Source organism: Muscardinus avellanarius, assembly GCF_963383645.1.
Source record: "Muscardinus avellanarius genome assembly, chromosome: 13".
NCBI lineage: Eukaryota > Metazoa > Chordata > Mammalia > Rodentia > Gliridae > Muscardinus > Muscardinus avellanarius.
In genome coordinates, this window is record NC_137799.1 from 26,668,086 (window position 1) to 26,687,117 (window position 19,032).

The following is a 19,032-nucleotide window of genomic DNA, read 5'->3' on the forward strand; positions in this document are numbered from 1 at the left end:
GACATTTCTTGGGAATTTTCTGCATTCTAGTCTTCATGCCAGGGATTGTACTCATAAGAAGGCCTTTCTCACCTGAAATCTTAGCTAGATCATGTGTAATAGTATATCAAAGAAATTGCATTAAAAGGGTTAAAAAAGGAAATCAAGTTTGTTTTTGTTAACTACACTGGTAAGCTTATAGCTATAATTAACACATTCATAAAAGGCAAATAATTATACACGGTGAGTGAGTGTGTATATACAAATTATGTTCCTTCAAAGTGCTGTTTGCTATGTAAAGTGATATTGCAAAAAAACTAAACTTGAGCTGATGTGTGGCTGTTGCTGGGATAATTATTACTATGAATACCAGGTTCTTATAGGAGGACTCTGCACTCTAAGAGAATAGTTGACAACTGCCAAAATTAGCAGGCGCAGAGGTGCCGCAGAGTGCTACACGGTTCAGATCAGGAAACTTGAACTGGTCCATTGCTACAGCGACAGTCTAAGGATTGGGAATGTCCCATCAGCAGAGAGGTCAGAACCAGAGAGAAGCGCCCAGCAAGTGCCTCAAGTACCGGGAAGAGGTTTCCAGCATTTTCACAGGTCATAGATAGAGATCAATTGGTATGAAAAGGTGGTAGTCTTAAGCTCAAGTCTCCAAGATAACCTGTCCTAAAGAGTCTGTCCTAAAGAGTCTCTATCAAAATCTGACCTAGAAAGAGGACCAAAAAAAAAAAAAAAAAAAGAAAGCAGACATTGCGTCAACCAAGTAGAAGTTGAGTACACAAATCCGTCACAGTATCTTGCACTTTATAGGTATATTAAAGATTAGTTTCAAGTTCACATCCATTGTTCAGTTGTGAACTGAATGTTGGGGTGCAAGGAGATAAAAGCTCTGCACACACGTGCTCCTGTCTTCCAGTGTGAACGAGGCATAGGGCTTTCATCATAAACTCCGTGTCATGTAAGTCTCTCAGTTGTATACTCTGTTCCCAGAAGTGATCTGTCGGACTGCTTTAGAGGCCAGACTCAGATGCTGTGAAACTGCAGGTTATCCTGGACTCCTCTTCCATGAGAGTTGTTAGGCTGGCACTTTTTCCTTGGCTTCTGAGTCTAGTGTGGTTTTACTCTAGACTTTGGAAAGATACTCGGCACATCTTACACAGAGACCCTGTGTTCTGACAAACTGCACCTTGTATTCTGACAAATTGGCAGCTGCTCGCCCCACTTAAAGGCCTGCTAAGGGCTTGCAGGTGAGGTCTTCTGGCTAGCTTGGTCTCAATGCATGTCCTTGTGACCTATGAGGACTTCCTAGGACCTCTAGTTCTCACTTTTCTTATATTAATGCTTTAGGAATGTGTTACTGTTGGGTTAGAAATACTCATAAATATTCAGGACATGAGGGTTAGATTAGAGCAAATTAATTTCAGTGAGCTGTCTGGAGATTTCAACCTAAGGGTTTATGGGAAAGCACCTCAGGACTTCCCATACTCTAGCTCTGACCTTACATTCTCCTCTGAGGGTCTCCTATCATCGTTACATAAATATTACAGTAGGTCTTCAAGTGCTTTTTTTAAAAAAAAATTCTTGTATTTACATATTTGGCCATTAAAATATATTCATTTCATTAACTTTTTGGCTATTGAGTACCTACAAGAAAATACACATCTGAAGCTACTAAGCAGGTAATTTAAACATAATCAAGAGAAATCAAGTGTTCTTTATTTACTAGAGTCATAGACGTTGTTAGAATTGGCTGTAAATAATTAGGCAGTCTTGTCCTTTTTTCTGGTTTTTTTTTTTTTTTTTTTTTTTTTTTTTTTGGTGGTGGTACTAGGAGTTGAATGAACCCAGAGGCTTTCTGCCTTCAAGCTACACACCCAGCCCAATTTTTTATTTCTTATTTACAAACAGGGTCTCTCTAGGTTGATGGGAGTCTCACTACTTGCTGAGAATGTCCTCAAACCAGCAATCCTTCTGTCTCAGCCTCCCAGGTACAGGGATTACATGTGTGCACCATCATGCCCAGCTAATCCTGTCATTTTCTGGAGAAAGAAATTCCTACATTAAAGTGGCTTGTTTCACACATGTGCACATGAACACACACACACACACACACACACACACACACACAGACACACACCCCACAGCCAGAGAGTAACAGAATTCAGAGAGAAATACAGTTTTTTTCTTTTTAAATATTGTTTGCAGAACTGGAGATTGAACCCAGGGGTGGTCTACTACTGAGCTATACCTCAAGTCCTTTTTAAATTTTTTGAAACAGGGTATTGCTAAGTTGTGGAGGCTGTCTTCAAACTTGCAAACTGTCTGACTCAGACTCCTAAGTAGCTGGGATTACATGTGTGCACCCCCTGCGCCCACACCCTTTTCCTCTCAGTTCATGTTCTTTTTTTCTTTCCTCAGAGTTGAGCAGTTTTTGGCAAAATGTGTTTCATATAGCAGTAGTTTCAATAGGTTCTAATAGATGTTGTATGAGAAGATTTTGTGTGTGTGTCTGTGTGTGTGTGTGTGTGTGTGTGTGTGTGTGTAAGGAGATTCCGTAGTCAAAACTGAGGAATACTGATGTTGTTTCCTTTCCGTGGGCCCTCTAAGAGTTCTTCACACACAATGACACATTGTGAACTTATAAGATACGGAGACTGTTTGGCTGTGGATTGTACCCTCTTTCTCCTTTCCTCTCAACATCTCTAAGGATTATGGATCTTTTGGGAAATGAAGCTCTTGATCAAGTTTACATCTCTTTTAGCAATATATCACTAGTGGAAATAACAGTGAACCTATTACCATGATACCATGCCTACCATCCCTAATAAATCTCACAATTGAGTGAGATACTAGAAGGAAAAGCTTAATTGCTGTTCGGAACTATACTTACAAGTATAGAGGTTCTTTTCTACCTGTGGTGTATAAAATCAGTGTTTGTGCTTAATTTTGCAAGTTTTTCAAGGATCCATTGATGTGTAGATGCAGAGTTGATATACTGATAATTACATTTTAATAATGTTTTTGTATGGCACTTTATAGTTTTCAGACACCTTTGGGAACAACCCTGTGAGCTAGGCAGTATTACAGTCATTGCAGTTAAGGCAACGAAGGCTTTGAAAATGTTTTGTGTGTGATTTTGCCCTCTAAGTTCGTAGTACAAGAGGAACGGGCCAGAATTTGGTTGTAGAACTTCTGGCTGTAGGTCCAGAGTTCTTTTTTCCACACCTGCTCTTTTATCATTCTTTTAGCTCTGTATTTTAAAATGAAAGGTATGGAAGCAGATGTTCAAGTAACATTATTAAGTAACATTTTGGCTTACTACGCATCACCTATTAGTTGGTATTGAAGTGACCCAGAAGTGTAACTTTTATTGTAGCTGTCCCAGAGAAAAACCCTTCTTTGTCTTTTGCAGTGCTACTTGTTTGGGTGACTGGAGTGTATTTCAGATACCATTTGGATTGTGAAACTAAGATTGGACATAGAGTTGTAATTACATAACTCAAAATGTATCTTCACATTCTCAGGCAAAGGATGAATGGTTTAAAGGTAAAAAAGAATATTCAACTATGACAATAATCTTTTTTTTCACAAATGCTGTTTCTTAGCTTTAACTTGCTTTGACAACCTACTGATGTAACTTCTTTGTAAAATGTAAGATATTTATATTTTGAAATAAAATTACTAGTGTTGAATGGTAAACTCAGCCTCCTGTCTCCTGAGAAATTTGATGTTTAGCCATACTTTGATCCCCACATTCATCTGTCTCTCTACCTTCATATCCCACTTTTCCTTTGGGCAACACTGGCTACACTGAATTTGTTTGAAGTCTGATCAACTTGAGGGAGGTGTGTCTGGGGAGCGGATGCAGGCACCTTAAAGATGCTTAAGGGGTCCACAGTTGAGGCCAGAGTCCTCAGTCCACTGGGGAAGGTGGCCTTACAGTAGATGAGATGAGGAAGTGATGAGGTGGGCTGGGGAGTAGGAAGGCAGGACTTGAAATACAGAACTGGACTTTGTAAATTAAGGTTAAAGTCTAAGCTTGGCCATCTCAGAGAAGCTGAACCAACAAGTGTAAGCGCCATGAAGCACATTTCAGTAGTGCCTGGGAAGAGCTTTGGGAACCTCAAGTAGATGGTGTCCAGCTCTTCAGCCAGACATGATGAGTGGAGGACTGATCCCAGGCAAAGTGTAAGAGTGGACTACCAGCCTCAGATTCTTTTCTACCCTGATTGGTTCTCACTGTCAGAACACTTCACGTCACGGAGCAGTTACCCATGCTTCTCAGTCTTAACTCAAGTCTAGAACTTCTTCACAGAGTTTTGTTTTGTTTTGTTTTTGTATTGGGGATGGAATCCAGGGGCATTCTACCTCCGAGTAACACCCCCAGCCCTATTTTTTATTTTATTTTTTGAAACAGGGTCTCACTGAGTTGCAAAGGGCCTCACTAATTAGCTGAGGCTTTCCGTGAACCATGATCCTCCTGTCTCGGCCTCCCGAATGCTGGGATTACAAGCATGTGCCACCACGCCCGGCTTCTTGGCAGGGTTTTGACTTTGTTTCTGGAAACCTGAGGGCAGGGAGTGTTCTGTGTTACCTCCCATCACAAGGGCTTTGTGTCAACTCAGGTTTGGGTGCAGAGTACTGATTCATAGCCTTATTCCTTAAGTGACTTCTGTCACAAATATACAGTAATGGCCTTTTCATTCAATGAACTATTAAGAAGTTATACCTAAGACAGGGATGGTGGTGCATGCTTGTAATCCCAGTATTTGGAAGGCTGAGACAGGAGGATGGTAGGTTTACAGCCAGCCTCAGCAACTTGTGAGGCCCTCTGCAACTTAGACCCTCTTTCAAAATAAAGAATAAAGCAGGGCTAGGGGTGTAGCTTGGAAGTAGAATGCCTTTGGGTTCAATCCCCAGTACTGCAAAAGAAAAAAAATTGTACCTACAACTGAAGAAAATTTTTGAAAAGTAGTTTAAAAAAGTAATAACGTTGCCAGGAATAGTGGGGCACACTTGTAATCCCAGTGCTTGGGAGGCTGAGAAAGGAGAATTGCACAGGTTCCAAGCCAGCCTTAGCTACTTAGGCTCTCAGCAATTTAGTGAGACCCTGTTTTCAAATAAAGTATAAATAGGTCTGGGGGTATAGCCCAAAGGTAGAAAAGACCCTGGGTTCCACCCTCAGTAACACACACACACACACACACACACACACACACACACACACAAATGAATTGGGCTTGTTGGTGGCCCATGCTTATAATCCCAGTATTTGGGAGGCTGAGATGGGAAGATCACAGGTTTGAGGGTAGCCTCAACATTTAGCAAGACTCAGAAACTTAGAGTGCCCTGTTTCAAACTAAAAATAAATAAAATAGGGTTGGGAGTTTGGCTCAGAGGTAGAGCTCCCTTAGGTTCAGTCCCCAGAACCTAAATAATAGCAATAATAATGTGGACTAGTAAAGCTTTTTAAATGTTTTATTCCCTTTTGCAGACTAAACAACCTAAAAGATACACCATATTCTTGGTGTGTACCCAGACACTCTTTATACGATCTCATTACCAAATGTTTCATTTTCATTACGACTCAAAGTATAAGAAATATATGATCAGAAAATAAGGGAGGCAGGGAGGCCTTCCTGAGAAGGTCAGAATCTGGTCAGATTCAGTCCTAGGGTAGTGGCGTCGCCCCACAGACCTGACTCCTGATACTGCTCTAACAGTCTCAAACCCAGGGCAGTTTCCAGAAATCTTTGCGGGGATTTGGGACTGAAGAACGAGTCCCCTATCAGAAGGAAAGGACACTTTGCCAGGGGTGATTGTCCCCTTGGTAAGAGACCACGTGGCTGTGGAAGGCTCTCAGGTGTCCCATTTCTCCTGGAGGGGAGGTGTTTGGAATTCTCCGCCGAGAGGGGGCGGGGCGGAGTGGGCGTGGCCGCCCGGGGCAGGGGCCTTTGTGTCGCGCTCCTGATTGGAGCCTGCTGGCAGGAGGGCGTGTCCAGGGGCGTGGCCGAGGAGGCGCGGGTGCAGTGCTGCTGCGGCGGACCCGCGGGCTGGCTAGCTGGCGGGCGGCGGGCGGCACTGGCGGGGAGGGCGCGCTGTGCGGCGGGCGCGGGGCTATGGCCGCCTCTGCCTGTCCCGCGGGCGTCGGAGCAGTTCGCGGCTCCAGCCCGTCGGGCTTCGCCTTTGACTCGGGACTCGAGATCAAAACTCGCTCGGTGGAGCAGACGCTGCTCCCGCTGGTTTCCCAGGTAAAGCGGCGCCCGCGCGGCCGGCGATGGCGGCGGCTCGCTGCACCGGGGCGGGCGGGCGGGCAGCAGCGCTGCGGTGCGGGGCGCCCTCCTGCGTGGGGCTCGCGAGCCGGCAGGGCGGCGGCGGCCGGAGGGCGGCCGGCCCCATGGACGGCGGCGGGGGCTGCGGGGCCCAGCAGGTGCGCCGGCCTGTGTCCCGGGACCCGCCTCGGGCTGCGGCTGGGTTCCCTGCCCATCGAGGCTCCCCGGCGAGGCGGCCAGCGGAGCCCAGCTCCGGGCGGAGAGGACCTGCGCGGCGCCCGGGGCGCCAGGCCCTGCCGGCTGCCGCTGGGCAGCTGGCTGCAGTCGCCGGTCCGCATCCCAGGCCGGAGCGCGGACCCCGGCTCCCGGGGTCGCTCTGCCAGCCGGTCCAGCGCGCTCCCCGAGGCCTTTGTCCCCTCGCCTGCCCGTGCGTGGGCTCGCCCAGCTGCCGCCCACCCTGCCACCCTGCCCCGTCCCCCTAACCTGCCTGCCCACTGCTATCTGCACTTGTCCGGCTTCTCGGAAGAGTGACAGGAAGGACAGTCTGAGTTAATCCGGATGCACCTTTTTGCCAAGTCCCAACTGGGATGGGTGCCTTATTGAATTGGTCGGGCATAAACAGAAGTCAGGAATCAGCTAACTGATTCCCTTAGTTAAGAAAAAGTTTTTGCTACTCGAGCTGAGACATTCGTAGCCCGAGGGCTAGAATTCCTCACTTAGATCTGTGGTACTGTGCCAAGCACTGCAAGGAGAGAATTCTGTGCCGCCCTCAGCAGCGCGTTGGCGATGTGAGTGACTCATATTTAGGTTGTAACATCTTTGGTGACTCATACCAGTTTTGCCAAGATTTTAGAGGTAAAGGAATCTTAAGTTATCTGACTCTAAATTAAAAAAAAAAATCCTTTCTTACAGCATCCTTGACACCCGGCCACCAGTACTCCGCTTAAACATGTTCAGCAATGGGGAGGCAGTAGCTCTTTGCAGAATTTTATTTATTTTTATTTATTTATTTTTTGGTGGTGGTACTGGGGTTCCTGGAAGCCCTTCTACCTCCGGGCTACACTCCCAGACCTATTTTTTACATTTTCATTTTGGAAACAGGGTCTCCTAAACCAGCGCGCGCGGCTGGCTTCGAACCTGCGCGATCCTCCTGTCTCTGCCTCCCAAGCGCAGGGATTACAAGCGTGCGCCACCACGCCAGGCTCTTCGCAGAATTTTAAATACTCCCTCTTCTCCATACCAGCCTTCCTTGCAAATATTTGAATACAGCAGTCACACTTGTCCCTAGATTTCTGTCATGCTGATTAAATAAATAGCCTCATTGTCTTCACCTGTTTCACATGGCCAACAGAGATGTGATGGATACACCTGGTGCTCCCTGGATCTCTTTCCCCTTCCTGTCTAACAGAGGCACAGACCGGAGGGATTCTTTGGTAATATCTGCACTACCCTTCCTCTCCCACCCCACCAAAAACAAAAAAAAAAACAACAAAAAAAAAAACACCTCCATCTTTACAACCACAACTCAAAGTAAGAAATTAGGAGACAGAGATAGAACAATAGAGTGGAAAGTATTTTATCTACTTGTTTAATACTGTTCCCTGCTAGGCTGTGTTCTAAGTACTTTGTAGATAGTAAGTCATGCAATTTTCATAACAATTCTATGAGGTAGTTATTTGTTAATTGTCATGAAACACAAAAGAAAGTTGAGGAGCGGTAAAGACAAGTGACTTGTCATTAGGGCTTTCAATCCCAAGTGCCAGACTGGTGGGATTTGAACCCGGGCAGCCTGGCTCCAGATCTATGCTTTTAGCTACTACTATATGCTGTGTGCCATTTAGAGATTAGAGGCAGCTATTGAGGTCAGATTCTCATTTAAAGAGGAGGGAGTCCACCATGGAAAAAACAAAGAGGATTATGCTGTGGAGAAATGATAACTTTTTATAGTATCACTGCTACAAATGTATCAGCCCTAAGGAACTACATTGTTTAATTTTGGGGTAAAAGATAGAGTAGAGGAGGAAAAGTGTGAATTGCTGCTGAGAGTGAGAGAGGTCATTGCCTAAGGGGAAAAATACCTGCTCCCCCCCTTCCCTATTAAACCTTGTTTAGACCCACTACTGAGTTTCGGCATCTTATACATTATGTATCCACATCTGTATCTATCACAATACCATAGCAGACATTCCTAATAATTATCCTCAACAAGTTGATATTAGTATCAAGAAATGTATAGCTGGGTGTGATGGCCTACACTTGTAATCCCAGTAGTTGAGAGGCTGGGACAGGAGGATTGCAGGTTCACCGCCAGCCTTAGCTACTTAGTGAGGTACTCTACACTTAGTGAGACCCTGTTAGAAAATAATAATAATAAAAAAAAATAGGGCTGAGGGTGTAGCTCAGAGGTAGAGTGTCCCTGGGTTCCATCCCCAGAACCGCGCAAAAAAAAAAAAAAAAAAAAAAAAAAAAAACATGGCCAGAATAGTCTGTTAATTTGGAATGTAAGTTTGAAGTACAGTTTTGAATACTTTAAAAATCTGAGTAGTATGAGATTGAAATGGGAACATGCCAAGTATCAAATGAACATCATCAGTAGTGAGTACTCTGAGAGCTCAGAGGAGGCATGGATGGGGGTGTGGTGCTGCCATATGCACGCAATCCCAGCTACTTGGGAGGCTGAGCCAGGAATATTGTAAGTTTGAGGCCACTCTGGGCACCATAGCAAGACCCTGTCTCAAAAAAAAAAAAAAAAAAAAAAAAAAAAGTAAAATAAGGGAATGGGGAACAGAAAAAAGTATTGAGGAAGGAAACAATTTTTTTTTTGGTGGTACTGGGGTTCCTGGAAGCCCTTCTACCTCTGGGCTACACTCCCAGACCTATTTTTTATATATATTTTTATTTGGAAACAGGGTCTCTTACGCCAGCGCTGCTGGCTTTGAACCTGCACGATGCTCCTGTCTCCACCTCCCAAGCGCGGGGATACAAGCGTGCGCCACCACGCCTGGTGGAAGGAAATAATTTAAAGAATACTATGACAATATATGAAGATATTACTACCAGTATCACTAATCCACATGGATGAAGGAGTGCAGAGTGGGGAGGGATTTGGGAGAAAATATACCAAAAGCTGTGTGCACGTGCATTTGTGTCATGTTGAACCTCACTGTGCTGTATAAAGTAAAATAAAAAAAAAAAGAAACAAGAGCCAGGCGTGGTAGCGCATGCTTGTAATCCCAGCATTTGGGAGGCTGAGACAGTAGGATAATGGTTTGCAGACAGCCTCAGCTACTTAGTGAGGCCCTTTGCAACTCAGTGAGACCCTGTTTCAAAATACAGAATAAAATAGGGCTGAGGATGTAGTTCAGAGGTAGAATGACCCCTGGGTTCCATCCCCAGTACCACACACACACACACACACACACACACAAAAGGCATGGATAAAACAGGAATTATGCTTCGGAGGAGACAGGGTCTTGAGGTAAAGTAGGGTTAGCATTGTACAGTTTTGTTTTTTTTTTTCTGTGTGTGTATGTGTTCTTTTGTATACTGGGAATTGAACCCAAAGGCATTCTGTTTCTGAGCTACATGTCCTGCCCTATTTTATTTTATTTTTTATTTTGGAACAGGGTCTCACTAAGTTTCAGTGGGCCTCACTAAGTTGCTGAGGCTTGCTGTGAACCTGCAATCTTCCCATCTCCTCCTCCCAAGTCAGTTGCAGATGTATAACATAATACCCAGTTCATCTCACCTCCTCTGAAAAGTACTCAGGTACAGGTCTTATTCCAAGAATGTGAGGTTGTGGCAATGTACAATTTTCTGCCAATAGTAACAACAGATGCAGAAAAAGTATTCAATTACATGTCACTTCTAATTATGATAAAAAAAAAAGTAGCAAACTAGTAGTGGATTTTTTATTTTATTTTTATTTTTTATTTTTTGCTGGTCTGGAGATGGAACCCAGGGGCATTCGACCTCCAAGCTACACCCCCTGCCCTATTTTTTATTCTTTATTTTGAAACCGGGTCTCACTGAGTCGCAGAGTGCCTCACTACGTAGCTGAGGCTGTCTATGAACAGCAATCCTCCAGTCTCAGCCTCTGGAATGCAGGGATTACAAGTGTGCGCCACCACGCCCAGCTTGGATTTTTTAAACTCAGAATATTTATGGAAAACCTACAGTTAACATCATAGCAACAAATATAAAACAAACATTTTCTTTAAAGCCAAGAACGAGGATTCCTGCTATTAAGCTTTCATTTAACCTGTACTAGAAATGCTAGCCAATGCAGTAAGACAAGGAGAAGAAACAAAAGGTATGGAGATAAGAAAGGAAAAAAATTAAAGTGTTATGATTATGTAGAAAAAAGTATAAATAAATTATAATAATTAAAAATATTTAACAAGTTTAAGAATATGGACTACTAGCCAGGCGTGGTGGCACATGCTTGTAATCCCTGCACTTGGGAGGCTGAGACAGGATGATTGCACAGGTTCAAAGCCAGCCTCGGCTTGTTTAAGAGACCCTTTAAATGAAATAAAATATAATATAGGTTTGAGAGTGTAGCCCGGAGGTAGAAGGCCCCTGGGTTTCATCTCCAGTACCATAAAAAAAAAGAATATGGACTACTAAAGTCAATTGCATTTTTCTACATTAGTAACAACCAGAAAAAGTAATTCTAAACCTAGTTATAGTAACAAGGCAGCAAAACATGCCTTTCCTATAAACAAACACATGTTGTGTATACACACACATACACACACATATATGTTCTTATATATACATACATACAGGGTTATGCAAACTTAATGGAGTAAACTTAAAACTCTTATTTAAAGTCAAAGTAGATATAAATAAATGAGAGAAAAACTATGTCCATGCCTAGACGACAGGATGTTACCAGCATATCTCAATTTTCCCTATTTAAGCCGGGCGCGGTGGCGCACGCTTTTAATCCCAGCATTCGGGAGGTTGAGACTGGAGGATCATGGTTCACAGACAGCCTCAGCTACTTAGTGAGGCCCTCCGCAACCCAGACCCTGTTTCAAAATAAAGAATAAAAAATAGGGTAGGGGGTGTAGCTTGGAGGTCAAATGCCCCTGGGTTCCTTACCCAGAACTGCCAAAAAAAAAAAAAATTCCCTATTAATCTTACAAATTAAATGAAATTCCAATGAGAATCTGAACCGATGTTTAGGTAGAATTTGATTAGAGTAATTCTAAAAATTTATATGAAAGAACAAAGGGCTAATTACAGCCAGAAGGGAAGCAAGGTAGGTGGACTTGCTCTACCAGATTTCAAGACTCCTGATGAAGCCTTAAAGTGGAAATAGGGACAAAGAGGACAAGATGGGCCAGCAGAGCACAGCAGAGATCCCCGGACAGATCACACACGGGACTTGCTAAAGGACCATCGGCATCGCCAGTCATGGGGAAGAGAAGAACTTTTTTAGAAAATTGAGGCTGTGACAGTTTGTTATCTAAATAGAAATATATGAAATTGGAATGCTCACACAGCTCTCATGGAGAAAAATATCAAATTTGAGAAACAGAAGCCGGGCGTGGTGGCACACGCTTGTAATCCCCGTGCCTGGGAGGTTGAGACAGGAGGATTGCACAGGTTCGAAGCCAGCCTCAGCTACTTAGTGAGGCTCTCAGCAACTCAGTGAGACCCTGTTTCCAAATAAAGTATAAAATAGGTCTGGGAGTATAGCCCAGGGGTAGAAAGCCCCTGGGTTCCATCCCCAGGACCACAAAAAAGAAGAAAGAAAAAAAAAAGAAACAGAAAAAGTAAAAATCTAAAACAAGAGAGAGGAAATAGAATAACAAGGAAGAAGGAAGGAAGAAAGGGAAAAAAGGAAAGAAAAGAGCAGGGGTGGTGGGCACGCTTATAATCCCAGCAGTTGGGAGGCTGAGACAGGAGGATTGCAGTTCAAGGCCAGCCTCTGCTACTTAGGCCCTCCACAACTTAGTGGGACCTTGTTTCAAAATAAAGAATAAAAAATAGGGCTGGGAGCATAGCTTGGAGGTAGACTGCCCCTGGGTTCCACCCCCAGTACCGCAAGAAAAAAAAAAAAAAAGAAAGAAAGGAAAAAGAAAGTAAAAGAAGTAAAAGAAAAACAGGAGGAAAAAAAGAAAGCAAAAAAAAAAAATTCAGGTGAAACAAGGGCATAAATATGAAAGTAAAAACTTAGAAACTTTTAGAAGAAAAATAGGCAATATATTTACTATCTCATCATAAGAAATTATTTTTTTTCTTTTTTCTTTTTTTTTGCAGTACAAAGGATGGAACCCAGGGCCATTCTACTTCTGAGTGACACCCCAGCCCTAATTTTTATTCTTTATTTTGAAACCAGGTCTCACTTAGTTGCAGAGGGCCTCACTAAGTAGCTGAGGCTGTCCGCGAACCGTGATCCTCCTGTCTCAGCCTCCCGAATGCTGGGATTACAAGCGTGCGCCACCACGCCCGGCCTCAGGACAGTGGTTTCTTCTATGGTGAAGGAGGGGGCAATAGAGACAGGGAAGATGCCGTCACCTGTGGAGGACATTGGCGCTGTTTTCTTAAGCTTGGTGGTGGGTGCGTCCTTTCACTTCTTTAAACTGTGCATATCTATGTTATATATACTTGTAGGGTGCCTATTAAAACAATGTTTTTTGAGCGCCTCTGGTCAAAGAATGAAGGCTATTTTTCTGCAGAGCAACTCTTCACTTCTTGTAATAATCATTTTATTCTTCCCGTCAAAAGCCCCACTCCCAGTCTTACAATGTTTGGAAGAAGGAGATGTGCACGGAGCTCCGCCCTGGTGTGGAAGGACCCTCTGCCTCCTAGTCTTTTCCCGTGGTGGTAGACTTCCTCCACTCACCGTGTCCACGCCCCTTGCGTTTCTCAGTGGCACGCTTCGTTTTCCCATGTTTCTCCACATTGCCCTAGAAGCTGTTCAGAACTCTTGTTTCACTAAGCTGCTGATGGAGAGAGTAGGCAAGGGGCCAGCCCTGCTCTTTGCTGATTTGTGTAAGAGGATATGTGTGTTTTTAATCATAAAGATAAAATTCAAATGGTAAAATGGATTTGCTTTCTTTCCTCCCAATTCCCTTCACTTGCTTTCTTGCTTCCCCACAAGCAAAAAAAAAAAAAAAAAAACTGAGAGTCTATTTCTTTCTTTTTTTTTTTTTTTTTTTGGTACTGGGGTTCCTGGAAGCCCTTCTACTTCCAGGCTACACTCTCAGACCAATTTTTATATTTTTATTTGGAAACAGGGTCTCCTAAGCCAGCGCCCACGGCTGGCTTCGAACCTGCGCGATCCTCCTGTCTCTGTCTCTGCCTCCCAAGCGCGGGGATTACAAGCGTGCGCCGCCATGCCCGGCATCTGAGAGTCTATTTCAATCAAGGAATCATTGTCAGTTTTTCTATAAAATAAGAACATCACAGGCCAGGCATGATGGTGCACGCTTGTAATCCTGAGCTTGGGAGGTTGAGACAGGAGGATCGCATAGGTTCAAAGCCAGCTTCAGCTACTGAGTGAGGCTCTCAGCAATTTAGTGAGAACCTGTTTCCAAATAAAATATAAATAGGTCTGGGAGTATATCCCGGAGGTAGGAAGCCCTTGGGTTCCATTCCAGTACCACCGAAAATAAGAAAAAAAGAAGAAGAAAAAAAATTGAAAAGAAAAAATCACAAACACGAGGAAAGAACAGATTCTAGAAGTCTAACTGGTGTAAAAGGCACCAATAAAAAAATAAATAAGACACACCTCTAAAACCTATCTCTAACAGTGATATAGGGCTTATTGTGTAACAGTATTCTAAGTATAGTATTTTACAGTTAGCCTTTTATTTGTGTCCTGCAATAACCTCCTGAGATGGGCACCATCTTACATATGAGAAGAGTTGTGGAAAAGTTAGATAACTGGCCGCATGGTCATGTCGTACAGCCAGGGTTGGTAATCTGCTTTATGACACTCTTTTGTCAGAAGGTGTCAGGTATGCCCTGGTTCTAAATCATTTCATTCACTGTGGAGTTCTTCAGTATACCATATCCTCTTTCTTCCCTTAATGGGATGCCTTCTCTGCCATCTCTTCTGATTCATTCAGGAGTCCTCTCTGGAACATTCTCTGGAGTTGCCTGTCAGGGTAACTCCAAGTTGTGACTCTCAATTTAAGATGTTTCATATTTTTCAAGAGTAATAACATTTCATTTGATATACTGTAGTTTACAAAGCGCTCTCACTAGCTATTTCCCCCTTCATCCCTAAAATAATCTTAGGAGTTAAGACAGACTTAGTGTTTAAGAATAGCCGGGCATGGTGGCGCACATTGTAATCCCAGCATTCGGGAGGCTGAGACCGGAGGATCGAGGTTCACGGACAGCCTCAGCTACTTAGTGAGGTCCTTTGCAACTCAGTGAGACCCTGTTTCAAAATAAAGAATAAAAATTAGGGCTGGGGTGTAGCTCAAGGTAGAATGCTCCTCAGTTCAATCCCCAGTACCACAAAAAAAAAAAAAATGTAGAAAGGTGTGATTGCACACACTTATAATTCCAGTTCTTGGAAGACTGAGACAGGAGGATTACAGGTATACTGCCAGCCTCAGCATGTTGTGAGACCCTCTTTCAAAATAAAGAGTAAAAAATTGACCTGAGGGTGGATCTCAGAGGTAGAATGCTCCTGAATTCAATCCCCAGTGTAACACACACACACACACACACACACACACACACACACACACACAGTAGGAAGCTAGACTAGGAAGCTAGACGGACATCATAGTACATGCCACATGCCTGTAATTCCACTATTTGAGAGACTGAGACAGTGGAATAACAGGTGTGAGGTCAGCTTCAGCAAAACTGCAAGACTCAGCAACTTTAGGGGCCCTGTTTTAAAACAAAAAAAATAAGATCAGGCTAGGGGTATAGCTTGAAGGTAGAATGCCTCTGAGTTCACTCCCCAGCATCACTAAATTAATTAATTAATTAGGACTGGACTATAGCTTGGGGATAGAATGCCCTTGGGTTCAATCCCTGAAACTACACACACACACACACACACACACACACACACACACACACACACACACGGGCGGTGGGGGAGAAAGGAAAAGGAAAGAAAAGGAAGCTTCCTGGTTTTGTGGCCTTGGTAATGTTCTTAATTTCTTTAAATTTCAGGTTTTTTATCTGTATAATGAAGGTAATAATAGGTTCCTGTTAGATACTATAGGTGTGAGCATTAAGTTATACTCTACTGTGTGGTGATGGGGATTGAACCCAAAAGCTTTGCGCATGCTAGGCAAGTGCTGTACCACAGAGCTACACCCCAGTCTTTTTTGTGTGTGTGGTACTGGGGGTGGAACCCAGGGGCTTTTCTACCTCTGGGCTATACTCCCAGACCTATTTTACATTTTATTTGGAAACAGGGTCTCACTACGTTGTTGAGAGCCTCACTAAGTAGCTGAGGCTGGCTTCGAACCTGTGCGATCCTCCTGCCTCAACCTCCCAGGCGCGGGGATTACAAGCATGCGCCACCACTCCTGGCTTACCCCAGTCTTTTTTATCTTTTATTTTGAGACAGGGTCCCACTAAGTTGTTGAGGCTGGCCTCAAACTTGCTATCTTTCTGCCTTGGCCTCCCAGATAGTTGGAATTACAGGTCTGCGCATCTCTTCCTGAAATAAGTGCCCCCCCCCCCTTTTTTTTTTTGGTGGCACTGGGGGTAGAACCCAGGGGCTTTCTACCTCTGGGCTATACTCCTAGACCTATTTTATATTTTATTTGGAAACAGGGTCTCACTAGGTTGCTGAGAGCCTCACTAAGTAGCCGAGGCTGGCTTCGAACCTGTGCGATCCTCCTGTCTCAGCCTCCCAGGCGCGGGGATTACAAGCATGCGCCACCACTCCTGGCTTATAAGTGGCCCTTTTAATAACAAGTCTTATGGATTGACTTAGCTCCTCTAAATGTCAGTGTTAGAGGCACATTTGTATTTGGACTGAACACTTTCCTGCTGTTTTGAGTAAGAGGAAGACAGCCACACCTAATTATGCACTGGGGAGGATGCTTGTAATGAAAACAAATACATATTTGGGAACCGAACAATAGTTGATATTTTAGCTTAATTACAGGATCTTTTCTTTATCATTGAAAATTTTAAATTTTACTTAAAGGATTAAATGAGCGCAACCATTTTACTCTGGGCTGCTGTAACAAAAAACATACTGGAGCCGAGATGTCTTGAACAACAGCCACTTCCTTCTAGCAGTACTGGAGGCTGGGTGGTCAAAAATGGAGGCGCTGGCAGATCTGGTGATGTGAGGCCTGTGTCCAGGATCTCAGACGGTGTCTTCTCATTGTCCTCAGTAACAAAAAGGGGCACGGGTCTTGCTGGAGTCTCTAAGGTCATGAATCCCATTCGGGAGAGCTCTATACTCCGGACCTCAGGGCTTCCCAGAGGCCATCGCACTGGGACTTAGGGTCTCAACATATGAATGGGGGGGGCATTTAGTCTAAGTAACAAGTTGCACCCCTTTGTATCCCAGATTCTCTTGCAGCATAGTAGCTTGAAAAGTGGTGGTCAAGGGCTGTGTTCTCCACATGCTACTAAGAGCGCCTTAGATAGGAAGGACTAAGGTGTACTAATAATAGGTTTCACAATCTTTACCCTGCTTCCCAGCACCAGGGCCCATGGTCAGCCTCAGAATTCTACTCTAGCATTTCTTCTTTGATGTGATCAGATAATGTATTTTTCTTTTAGGCAACATTTTATTTTGAAGAAAGTGTTCTGCTTCCCTCCTAAATAAAAAACATCACCAAACACAGTTTCAATGTATACCATTTTCAATAAAAAATAAAATAAATAAATAAGAAAGATCAGAAACCTCCGATAAAGGAAATGGTATTAGGTAGGTGTTGGTTTCAGATAAAGCCGGGTTCAAATTCTAAATTACAGCGAGGTATGGTAGTTACACACCTGTAATCCCAGTACTCAGAAGGCTGAGACAGGAGGATGGCAGGTTCAGGTTCAAGGCCAAGGTTTCAGCAATTTAGTGAGATCCTCTGTAATTTAGTAAGGTCCTCTTTCAAAATAAAGAGGGTTGGGGGTGTAGCTTGGAGGTAGCATGCCCCAGGCATGCTAATCCCAGCATTTGCGAGGTTGAGACAGGAGGATTACAGTGTGAGGCCTGTGCATTATAATTTAGTTATACTGTGTTTCAAAATTAAAAAAATATATAACTGGGCTGAGAGTGTAGCTCAGAGGTAGAACACTCCTGAGTTCAATCCCCAGAATTATACTTGCACACACAAAAACAAAAACAAAACATACTTTTGAGTTTGTATTGGTTATTCACTGCTGCATAACAAAGTACTCCCAAAACTTAATGGGCCAGAACCACCAACACTATCATGTCTGTTAGTTTCTGTGAATTAGGTCTTTGGGAGCGGCTTTCGTGGGTGGTTCTGGTTGCTTCTGTTCTTTGGCAGGAGGCAGGGAGTCTTCCCAGCCATTGGTCAGAGCTTCATTTCCTCATCATATAAGCCTCTCCTCATTAGACGGGTCAAGCGTCTTTTGGTCTTATGACCTAGCAACTGGTTTCCCCTAGAGTGAGTATTAAAGAGAAAAAGAGCTGGGCGTGGTGGTCCACACTTGTTAAACCACTACTTGGGAGGCTGACACAGGAGGATCGCAGGTTTGTGGCCAGCCTCAGCTCCATGGCGAGGACTTCTGCAACTTAGTGAAACCCTGTTTCAAAATGAATATTAAAAAATCGGGCTGGAGTGTAGCTCGGAGATAGAATGCCCCTGGGATCAACCCCTAGTATCACAGATAAATAAATTCATAAATAAACAAGTAAGCAAATAAATAAATAGAAAGATGAGCGCAACAGTGACTTTATGGTTGCTGAAGGGCTCTCTAAGGTGTTGAGGTGGGCCTTGAGTCTGGGATCCTCCTGGCTTAGCCTCCCAAGTACTGAGATTATAGACATGCACCGACATGCCTGGCTGCTTTATTCATTTAGTTAGAAGTGAGTGACCAAATTCAATTCAAGAAGAGAGGAATGAGACTCTACTTCTTGAATGGAGGAGTAGTGAAGGATTTTTGGACTTATTTTAGAACTACGTTACTCCAGCCTCTGGTCATAAATTATTCACCTTCTTCCCATCTGAAAAACACCACTCCCTTCCCCAGCCCTCCCCAAAGGCTATAGAGTGAGCTGGAAATCCAGGATGGTGGCATCTAAATCTGGTCCAGATAAGGATTCCTGTTTTCTTTTTTTCAGTCCTGGGGATTGAACTAGGGACACTCTACCACTAAATTACACACTCATCAGCACTTTTTATTTCATTTTAAATCAGAGTCTTGCTAAGTTGCCAAGGCTGGCCTTGAACTCGAGATCATCCTGCCTCAGCCTCCTGAATGGCTGGGATTACAGGCTTGCACCACTGCACCCAGGGACATGAGGGTCTTTTTTTATGTAGTTGTTTCTTATAGGTAACTCCTGTCAATTATAGGGTAAACTATAGACACACGTGTGTGTGTGTGTGTGTGTGTGTGTGTGTGTGTGTGTTTATGAGAAAAATGAGAAAATAGGAAGTATAGGATAACTACTGCTCACTTAAAAAAATGGGGATCATAAGCCGGGCGTGGCAGCGCATGCTTGTAATACCAGTACTTGGAAGGCTGAGACAGGAGGATCACAGGTTCGAGGACAGCCTTGACAATGTAGTGAGACTCTCAGCAACCTAGTGAGACCCTGTTAAAAACTAAAAATAAAGGAAGGAGTGTGGTT

General features: G+C 43.8%; 1 protein-coding gene across 1 annotated transcript in view; it reads left to right on the forward strand.

Moving 5' to 3' along the window:
- Nucleotides 1-6,107: 6,107 nt before the first annotated feature.
- The window catches only part of CTNNAL1 (catenin alpha like 1), a gene marked incomplete at both ends in the record, with an annotated part of 73,866 nt that continues 60,941 nt past the window's right edge, over nucleotides 6,108-19,032 (forward strand). The window contains one exon of the mRNA XM_080708917.1: nucleotides 6,108-6,239. Within this exon, the coding sequence (XP_080565043.1) occupies nucleotides 6,108-6,239 (132 nt within the window). The remainder of the gene's footprint in view (nucleotides 6,240-19,032) is intronic.